Genomic DNA, 10,694 nt, shown 5'->3' on the forward strand with positions numbered 1-10,694 from the left:
TTTTGTTGGTGGGAAAGAAAAATGGTGCAATCCCTGTGGGAAATAGCTTGGCATTTCCTCAGAAAGCTAAACATAGGATCACCATAGGATCCATCAATTCCATGCCCAGGTATATACCAAAAGGAAGTGAGAGCAGGGACTCAAAGAGATACGGGTACACCGGTGTTCACAGCAGCATTATTCACAATAGCCAAATGGCAGAAGCAACCCAAGTGTCCATCAACAGATGAAAAGATAAACAGGCCGGGCGCAGTGGCTCACGCTTGTAATCCCAGTGCTTTGGAAGGCCGAGGCGGGGGGATCACGAGGTCAGGAGTTCAAGACCAGCCTGTCCAATATGGTGAAATCCTGTCTCTACTAAAAACTACAAAAATTAGCCTGGCCAGGTGGCACGCCTCTGTAGTCCCAGCTACTCAGGAGGCTGAGGCAGGGAGAGAGCAGAGGTTGCAGGGAGACAAGATCTCGCCACTGAACTCCAGTCTGGCGGCAGAATGAGACTACAACCCAAAAAAAAAAAAAAAAAGATAAACAAAATGTGGTACATATACATACAGACAAATATAATTCAACCATAAAAGGGATGAAATTCTGATGGATGCTACAACATGGAATAACTTTGAAAACATTATGTTAAGTGAAAAAGGACAGAAAAGGCCAAATATTATATGTTTGTATGATTATATTGTGTGACTCCACTTACATGAGGTACCTACAATAGGCAAACTCATAGATAGAGAAAATACACTAAAGGTCACTAGGGCTTGGGGAAAGGAAGGAATGGGGAGTTATCGTTAAGTGGGAATAGACGTGTTTGGGGTTTTGGTGTGGATGGGGTTTGAGACAGGGTCTCACTCTGTCACCCAGGCTGGAGTGCAGTGGTGTGATCTTGACACACTGCAGTCTTGACCTCCCAGGCTCAAGCAATCCTCCTGCCTCAGCTCAGCCTGAGTAGCTGGGAGTAGAGGCACACATCACCATGCCTGGCTAATTTTTATATGTTTTGTATAGACAGGATTTTGCATGTTTCCCAGGCTGATCTTGAACTCCTAGACTCAAGCAATCCTCTCACCTTGACTCCCAAATTGCTGGGATTACAGGAGTGAGCTACTGCTCCTGGCTGAGAATAGAGTTTCAATAAGCAATGATGAAACATTTCTGGAGATGGATGGTGGTGGCTGCACAATGCTGTGAAAGTACTTAATGCCGCTGAATTGCGCACTTAAAAATGGTAAATTTTTGTTATGTATGTTTTCCCACAATTAAAAAATTACTCAAAAAAATACAATGGGTCACTCCCACTTAGAGGCCTAAAAGGTCATCTGGCCAAGAATAGAAGCACATGGGAGGCTGATTCATTTTCTTCCAGTTCAATCCAATGAATGAACCAATGAATAATGAGTCTCATGAATAAGCTGGACATGAATGACCAAAGAGTCTCCCTGCAGGCAGTAGATGTTGTTCTGCCAGGAAGACTACTGCGAGATTCTCAGGGTCCCGCCCAGCTGCATGGTCTTTGGATGGGCTTTGGAGTCACACAATCCAGAGTTTCAATTCAGCGCCGTGGATGTCTATCTGGAGGCTGTGGTGGGTCATTTCCTGGCCATGGCCTGCCTCATTGCCTCCTCCTTACAATGCGGCAACACCCTTTACCCCTGGCCTTGTTAGGAAGAATTATTAAGGTTGCTTTTGTCTGCTCCCTTTACATCCATTCTAGGCACTCCCTCTGCATCCCCTCATGCAGTCTGTGTGGGATTGCATCAGGGCCTCTGCATTTCCTATGAGTTTCCAGCCTGTGACTCCGCCTTTCCTGGCAGGTCCCTTCATCCCCATCCTCTGTCATTGCCTCTGACCTGCAAATTCTCCCTTCATCCTCATCACACTTGGCAAGGTGAAAATGAAGATACCCTTTTTACAGATGGGAGACACGAAGGCACAGAATGATGAAGCAACTCGCCCAAGACTATGTGGCCAGTGAGTGGAGTCTGCCTGTCTCCAGAACTGAGCTGCTCCTTCCCCAAGAGTAGCAGAGCAGTTACAAACCATAGGAATTGGTGGGCTGGGGTGCGCGTCCCCTAAGCATCAGTATCCGGGGGAATGAAAACATTCAGAGGAACTTCAACCTGCGATGCTGGAAAGAGTGCAGCACAGGAAGCCGGAGTCTTGTCACACCAGCTGTCTCTGGATGCTTCCCCAACCTCCAGGAGCCGCCCTTGTCCAGGAACCAGATAGAAAAATACCTGCACTACTCACAGCCCAGGATTGTGGTGAGGTGCCAGGAGTGCAGGGAAAGGGCTTTGGAGACCAGAAAGTGCTTGCTTTCCAGAAGACTGCACCACTGCTGCTACTGAATAAGCACAGAGAGTATTCCCACCTAGCAGGAGGAGTGGGAAAGGGAACCCAGGCATCTCTCCAAAGCTGAACATTGCCTCTTTCCTTCCTGGTGAGCCAGAAGGTGCCTAATACACAGCCCAGTTTCCCCAGGGCCACCCTGAAACAGACCCAACTGTTGCTGAAAGTGCAGGAACTATCACGTGGCTCCCCAAGTTGTAGAAGAAGCACTTAGAAGCAGCCAACCAAAGGCCTTCTCCAAGCAGTGACATTAGAATGACCAACACAGGCAACAAAGCAATCTCTCTGGGGCCCAGTAAAATAGAAGTTATTTGCGTGAAAAACAAACAAGCAAAACAACACAAAAACCCCAAACATCCACAGTGCGCTTCTGAGAACTGCTGAGAAGCAGGTCCGAGCAATCAGCTATTGCAGCAGCCTGAGGATGAGGATGCTGCCCCAGCTGATGGGTGGATAGGGGATCGTCCAGAACCCCTTTGGTGGCTTTTTTCCTCATCCAGGGGAAGCACCAGGGAAAAGACAGCCATGGCATTCTTTGTGCCTCAGAAAATCAGGAGGCCTAGGTCTGGTCTGACCAAAGGGCTGGCCCTGCTTCTGTGAGGGAAGCTTGCATCTCTTTGAGTGGCGTCCTGTCCCTAGTGAAAAAGAGGTGATGGCTCCTGAGGGTGACCCAGGGCCAGAGCTGGAAGGGACACTCACTTGTCCAAGATGAAGTAGAGGTCAAATGAGCCCTGGCATCTGTGACCTGCTTGCCCCTGTCGCAAGTGCTGCCTCCATCCCGGGCCATGGCGGTGGTGGGCCCTCCTGGAGCCCAGGGCCAGGCGTTGAAACATTCTCCAGCCAGGTCCATGGTACCGAAGGCTTCCTGCTCTAAAAAGCGGTGGAGGAAGCAGCAGCAGGAAGAGCAGGAAGCAGGGCCCCCAGCGGCCATGGCTCCTCATTATCTGGCCGTCCCTGTGACCCCACCTCACTCTTGGGTGCCTGTGCCACGGCCCAGATAGGCTGAGCACAGGCCACCTCTGGCCACCTTCTCTGGCGCCTCCCCTTATGCCCAAGGGCCACACCCCTCCTCCTGCCCTTTCACCAATGCACACTGCGGCCCTCCACCAGGTACCTCCCCAGATCGCAGGGACTAGGGTCAGCAGCTGGCTCTGGGAGACTTGCCTCCAGCTACCTGCCTGGCCCTTCCCCCACCCTGGGGACAGAATTCCTTTGTGGTTGACAGGAAGGTTGACATGGTGACTTTGTGACCTGCAGCTCTTCCCAATATCCTGCATATTGACAACACCAGAGGGGAGGCACAGGACCTTTGGAGGGGCTACAAGAGGAAGCCTCCATTTCCCTTACAACAGCCCTCACAGTGTCCCTTAAAACCACTAGACCCTGCCATTTGTTCACTGGAAGAGTTAGCCCAGGTGACAGGTGAGGACATTGCTGTGGGTGAGGAGGTCAAGGACTGGGAGGCCAGAGTGTTGGCAATGGGAGGTTATTTGTATGACACTTAAGTCCCCCAGGAGATGGCAAATCTGGAAGAAGATGGAAACTGCGGCGTTGCCAGAGTCCTTGTGAAAGAGGGACATTCCAGTTCTCTACTGCTGTGTAACAGACCACCTACATTTAGGGACACAGAACAGGCGCATTTTATTACGCTCACAGGTTCTGATGATCAGGCACTCAGGGCAGAGTAGGGAGGGCTTCCTCATGTCTGGGGCCCCAGATGGGAAGGCTTGAGCAGCCCGACGTGACTTGAAGGATTGGGCACTGGAATTATCTGGAGGCTGCTCCACTCACAAGTGTGGCTCCTGGGCAGGAGGGCTCAAAAGCTGGGCTCAGCTGGAACTGTGAATGGAGACCCTGTATGTAACCTCCCCGTGTGACCTGGGCTTCCTCCCAGCATGGCAGCTTCAGGGTGCTTGGGCTTTTACAGGTGGCCCAAAGTTCCAAGAGTGTTTTCAGTGAGCACGGCAGAAATTGTAGAACTTGTTATGACATCACTTTGGAAGTCACACAGTGTCACTTCCACTGTACTCTATTGGTCCAAGCAGTCACAGCTGCCAAGAGTCAATGGGAGGAACACTGGCCCCCTCTCTAGGGCAGGAGTGTGGACGGGTTGACATCCCAGTGTCAAAACTGCAGTAGGGGCTGGGCGTGGTTGCTCACACCTGTAATCCCAGCACTTTGGGAGGCCAAGGCAGGCAGATCACCTGAGGTCGGGCGTTCGCGACCAGCCTGGCCAACATGGGGAAACCCTGTCTCTACTGAAAATACAAAAAGTTAGCCAGGCGTGGTGGTGTGTGCCTGTAATCCCAGCTACTAGGGAGGCTGAGGCAGGAGAATCGCTTCAACCCGGGAGGCAGAGGTTGCAGTGAGCCAAGATGACGCCATTGCACTGCAGCCTGGGCAACAAGAGCAAAACTCTGTCTCAAAAAACAAAATAACAAAAAACAAACCAACAGAAAAACAAAAAACTGTACGACCAACGCTTTGAGTGTGTGGAAAAACGTGGGCACTGATGAATGAGATTCAAACAGGACTCAGAAAAGTTAGACTGTGACTGTTAGAAACACCTTAATTGGCTGGGTGCGGTGGCTCAAACCTGTAATCCCAGCACTTTGGGAGGCCGAGGCGGGCAGAGCATGAGGTCAGGAGATCTAGACCATCCTGGCTAACACGGTGAAACCCCGTCTCTACTAAAAATACAAAAAAATTAGCGAGTGTGGTGGCCGGCGCCTGTAGTCCCAGCTACTCAGGAGGCTGCGGCAGGAGAATGGCCCCGGGAGGCGGCGCTTGCAGTGAGCCAAGATCACGCTGCTGCACTCCAGCCTGGGCAACAGAGTGAAACTCTGTCTCAAAAAAATAAATGAACAAATAAAATAAAATAAGAAACATCTTAATTTTATTTTGTATGCACAAGAGTGATATACGATTAAAAATCCTTCTCTAATAAGTCTAAAACATATCTTTCAATATGTGTAACATACAAATTACAAGTGATAAAAAGTATTGGGTTAGTCTGGTTTTTTGTTATTTGATTTTTTTTGTTTTGGAATTGTATTTAATATAATGGAGTATCTTAAATAAGGGGTATTTCAGAATGAATGAAGCCTGGTATGTTTCCTTCAAAAGCATATTTGAGCTATCTTGCTTCATATTCCTCTTGACAGTTGATATCAGCATACTTTAACATTTTTGCCTGGTGGTTAGTCATCTCCTTGTGATTTACTTTTTCATTTATTTTTATTTTTTGTAGAGACAGGGTCTTGCTATGTTTCCCAGACTAGTCTCCAACTCCTGGCCTCAAGGGATCCTCTGGCCTTGGACTCCCAAACGCTGAGATGAGAGGTGTGAGCCACCCTCACTACCCTCTTTGTGGTCTTAATTTGCAATTTCCTAATTACTAATGGGAACTGGTCACCTACTCACTTGATTTTGGTCGTTCATGGTTCCTCTTTGAAGTGCCTAATGACGGCTTTAGATGTCTTGGCTTTAGATGTCTTTGCTTTAGGTGTTCACCATTCTTTGCTTTAGGTGTTTTTCTCTTTCACACTGATTCAATAACAGTCTTTATATATTCTGGATATTAATCCTTTATCACTTGCTGCAAATATCTTCTTTTAACGGTGTGGCTTGATTTTTTCACTCCATTTATTGTTTTTTAAACAACGCCTAAGTTCTTAATTTTAAGGCACTTGAACTGTCATTTTCTACCCTGGCCCCCTCCCACCGTACTCCGGGAATAGCTACCTTCCCAGACACCTCTATGTTCTGGGGTCGCCCAGCCTGCCTTCCTGGGGGTCACAGCTGGGGCCTGGGAAGCGAAGGCCGCGGGCGCTCCCGGTAGGAGCTGAGCGTTTCGGATGCGGGGGAGGTGCCGCTAGCTGGGCCGCCAGGCCGCTCTTGTTGCCCAGGCTGGAGTGCAATGGCGCGTCTCGGCTCACTGCAACCTCCGCCTCCCGGGTTCAAGCGATCCTCCCGCCTCAGTGAGGTAAGGAGGGCCGGCAGGCCGCGGGGGTCCACGGCGCGGAGGGAGCCGCAGGCACCGGCCGCAGCCCTCGCCTATCGTTGAGGTCCTGGCAGGCCCAGGGTCAGAGGGCGGCAACGAGAGCGAGCACCGCCTCCAAAGGACGCCCTCGCCCTCCTGCAGGGCCGGTCCTGGTCCGAGCCAGCTGCGGGCGGCTTCGGGGAGCTGAGCCAGGGCCGGGCCGCCCGGCGGATCAGCAGGCGCCTCTCTCCTGGGTTGCAGTTTCTCTGGCCCACGGCGCCCTCCCCGCCGGGGCCGCCCAACTGCAAGCCCCGCCCCGAAGGCGGGTGCAGCCAGGAAGGCGGGGCTTGGTGTCCTCAGGGCGCTGGCGCCAAGTTCAGAGCCGCGTGCTGGGCTGGGCGGTGGCGGCCGCGTCTGCAAGTTCTCCCTGTGCGCCGCCTGAGAGCTCGGGAGAGACGCGCCCTCAGGTCGGCCAAGACCGAGAGCAAGCGGGCGCAGGCAGCGGGGCCCATCTCACTTCCACGTAAGGCAGCGTTCTTGAGTCCTGCCTTTGACGGCGGCGGGGCGTGTTCTTCCCTTCCCTCTGTCAGCTTCCTCCAGCTCTCTCCCATGTCCTCTCTGAGTTCCGTTGCTGTCCCTGTCCCTTGCCTCTCTGCTTCTTGTCTCCTTGTCCTCTCCTGTTTCTCTCTCATCTCTCCCTTTTTCTCGTGTCTGCCTTATTGGCTATTTCCCTGTCCTGCTTTGTCCTTTTTCCCTCTGTCTCTCTTTCAGCCTCTCCCCTCACGCCCTCTTCCACTCTTCCTATAGGCTTCCTTCTCTTTTGCAAGCCAAAATTCTTCTTAGGTTTTTCCCCTAAGGTGACTTCTTGGCCATAATTGTTTGCATCCCTTCCCTCCCCCCACCGCCAATCCCTCTCTCTGTTCATCTTGTAGTGCCCCATTATTCTCATCCAGGGCTTGTGGTAGGTGCTGGCGTCATCAGCCCAGATCCTTTCTCCAATAGATTATATTCAAAGATCTGCACATGTAACCCGTTCAGTGCCTTTCCTGAGAAAAAATACATAGATGATCAAATTATGAATCTCTGAATTTTCAGGGTCACCTGAAAGAAAATACCTGGTTTTAGATACAAGACAATTGAATCCTTTTCTTGCCATTTCGCCTTTACTCACAGAGGTACAGACAGCACAGCAGGAAGCTAAGACTTGCAGAAGCTTTTAGGGGACATTGCCACCCACACCTTCTGTGCAATGCCAGGTGCAGGGGAGGGAAGGGACAGGATACAGACCTGGGTTATGGGAAGACGTTAGAAGGCCGGGGCTTTGCACTTGAAACATTTGGGTGAGACTGACTGGAAATGAGAAATAAACAGTAAATTTCTAAAATATGTAGTTGCTTTGCCTCCTTAGAAATAATTGAACCTGATGTTGTGGTATATTGTGATCTTTAATGATATTCCAGCTTTTGACCAGCTTCTGTGGAACATCTCTACCCTGCCCTGCAGACTACCCTGTGACTGCTGGAAGTGCAGGCCCTTTGTTGCATGGAGAGGATGCAAACCACATGCTGCAGCTCCCATGCCCTTTCTGAGCAGATTCCTCAGAGGGGGTGCCTGACATCAGAGATGAATTTCAGCCACTATCTCCCAAAGAGGCAGATACAGAAACGTCACTCCTCTCAATGACCCTGAGCAAAGCGCTCAAACTCTCTGAGCCTTGGCTTTCCATCTGTAAAATGGGCTTGGGCTAAGTTGTCTCTCCAGTCCATCCCAGATCTACACATGTACGACTAGTTGGATGAAGCCAGTTCTCCCCCTTTTTCCAGGAAAAACTGGTCTGCTTGAAGCCCCATTGCTGAGCTTCCATGAGCTCCCACAGAGAGACATACACACTCACACACATACACTCACATACAGTCACATATGTTTGGACGAACGGAGGCAAGATGGCGCACTTCCGGGTTCTTCATCACCAATTTTTCCCGCACGTGCAAAAATGCAGCCGGCGCCCAGGAAGGTGCAGACCAACCTGGCATGCGCCAGGTGATGTCAATTCGAAGAGACCAAGATTCACCTGGTCGCACCTACGGAACGCCCCTGACACGCCCATGCCCCGCCTATTGCCCTTCCACTCCTAGAAAAGCCACTACCAGCGAGCGCACTGCGCGGGCTTCCTCAGCCCCCACTCTTGTCGGGACTGCATCAGGAACTCTGCCCGAGAGCTCCACCAGGCGACTCTCTCGGCCTCCTTTGCCGGAGGCCGACAGACCTCACCCTCCACACCTTCTTCCCTGAAGCTAGGTGACCAAAAAATAAATTTGCAGTTTTGCTCCTAGCCTTGCCTACTTGCTGGTTCTTTTGTGCTCACTCTTGGTGGTCTTAGAAAAACAAATCAACATACACAGACACACACACAGTGACACACATGCACTCACACATACACGTATACATATATTCAGAGATACCAAGTCACCCACACACACACAAATTTACACACATGCATATACATTCACACACACATGCAATCACACATACACAAATACATACATGCACTCCCTTACACAGGCTTGCAAACTCATGCTCACTCTTTTTCACACATACACACATATCTCCCCAGTATAGCTAGTATTGTTCCTAGGTACAGCAGCCTGCCTGTGTCATCCTTCTGGTTCTGCTGCACCTGGCACCACCTCTGCAGGTGCCCCGCTGGGCTGCCTTCATGGCTGAGACAAAGTTTGCCAACCACAGCCATGCCACCCTGAACAGGAGAACTGTCCAGCATGCCCTGAGTTAGGATGTGACAGCCCTCTTCTCAGCACTAAAAATGGGGACACAAGATCTCACAACAGGACAGAACATTTGCTGTCAGGATGCTTCACGGTATAAGATTAAGACTTATCATTTATTGACTACGTAAGTGTCTACATGACAGATGCTCCTACACCTTATTTTATTTAATTTTCACAACAACCACATGAGGTCTTGATCCAAGTGAATTTATCTTCAACCTGCCAAATGTCATCCTGATAAACTCAGGGCAGCATCCCAGCTTTTAGAGACCATCGTGGATTTGGTCACTGCCAACTGCTGATTTAGATACCCCACCCAGCTTCACGCTCCAATGCTAACATCCATCTTAGTTTGAAGAATGAGGAGAAGGAAGAGGGAGCAAATGAGAAGAAGAATACATAATGATGAGAGAGAGAGAAAGATGAAAAAAGGAATGGGAGACATAATAATAGCAATGAGGAAGAAAAGGAGGAGAGAAAATTAGGAACTATCTGGGGACCTTTCATCCCACCTGGGACCCGCGAGGGTCACTGCTGTTGCTGCATCAGCACCACATGGAGTAAGGTCAGAGAGACCAGGTCACAGGATGTCCTCCAGAACCCCAACAGAACAAGGGCCAGATCGAAGTCCCTCAAGGTGGAAAATGACATGAGTCTGGCTTCCCCTCATGTCCGTCTCTCCCTTGCCTACAGACTCACAGCCTTCCGCTTACTCTAGGATCATTCCCAGGGTTAACATCAGATTTGAGTCTCACCCACCTCCAGGCTTCATCCCCAGTGCCTCTCCCACAGCACCTCAGATGGGGGATCTCATTCCAGGTCACACCATGCCCTGGCCAGGGTGTTCTCTGGGTCAGGGCCCTGAGCACACACAGCAGCCCAGCGCTGCCTGGCTTCTAATTTCCTCCGGGGACCCACCTGTGCCCTTTGCACCTGCAGATCCTCCTCTGTCCAGACCACTGTGGGCACAGTGCGGCTGCGCCCTCCTCCCCTTCACAGACACCAGCTGCCCTAGACGGCGATGGATCTATGAAGCCCTGTTCTCCTTGCTCCAAACATGATATGAAAAGATGCTTTGTGATCGTCAACTCTCCTCAGTAGGCTCAGTTCACGCCTGGGCTCTCGCCCCCTGACACTCTTTACTGACCCTCATCATTCTGTCATTGTGAGTGTCCTGGGAAGGGCTCCTCTTGGCTCTCGTCCCTCTGACCTCAGCAAGACCTCCCTCTGAACCACACAGACATCTCTCATTACCACCCCACATCCTTCCTACTTGAAAGAACCAGATTTAATTCCAGGACTCCCCCACTGCTTTGAGAGCCCCCAGATCACAGGAAATCAAGTGATGATCTTTGAAACTTTCTGAAACTGAGCTCCCCAAGTCTACAGGGGATCTAGCCATGGCTGGCCTTCCCCATCAACACAGAGCACATCTCCCCAAGGCTCCCAGCCCACATGGGCCACAAATCAGGGTCTGCTATTACCCAACTCAGCAGGTGTTGCAGCCTGGGAGATGAAGCCTTACCAGCCCCACCATGTTAAAAGCTCATGATTCTTGGTTTATCACCCATCCCCTA

The 10,694-nt window shown here is 50.9% G+C and overlaps 2 protein-coding genes across 2 annotated transcripts in view; one reads left to right on the forward strand and one right to left on the reverse strand.

Annotated features, from left to right (window-relative positions):
- LOC104653610 (anthrax toxin receptor-like) overlaps nucleotides 1-5,912 on the reverse strand; it is a 48,755-nt gene extending 42,843 nt beyond the window's left edge. Inside the window, exons 1-2 of the mRNA XM_030940112.1 lie at nucleotides 5,773-5,912; nucleotides 3,049-3,219 (exon numbers count right to left, since the gene is read on the reverse strand). Of these exons, the coding sequence (XP_030795972.1) occupies nucleotides 3,049-3,182 (134 nt within the window). The 5' untranslated portion in view covers nucleotides 3,183-3,219; nucleotides 5,773-5,912. The remainder of the gene's footprint in view (nucleotides 1-3,048; nucleotides 3,220-5,772) is intronic.
- On the forward strand, nucleotides 3,198-10,132 carry LOC115900419. Its single transcript, XM_030941083.1, has 5 exons — nucleotides 3,198-3,305; nucleotides 3,641-3,771; nucleotides 6,427-6,854; nucleotides 7,792-7,855; nucleotides 10,057-10,132. The coding sequence occupies exons 1-5, from the start codon at nucleotides 3,198-3,200 to the stop codon at nucleotides 10,130-10,132; spliced, it is 807 nt and encodes a 268-aa protein (XP_030796943.1).
- The last annotated feature ends 562 nt before the right edge of the window (nucleotides 10,133-10,694 follow it).

This window comes from Rhinopithecus roxellana, chromosome 11 (genome assembly GCF_007565055.1).
Source record: "Rhinopithecus roxellana isolate Shanxi Qingling chromosome 11, ASM756505v1, whole genome shotgun sequence".
NCBI classification, from domain to species: Eukaryota; Metazoa; Chordata; class Mammalia; order Primates; family Cercopithecidae; genus Rhinopithecus; species Rhinopithecus roxellana.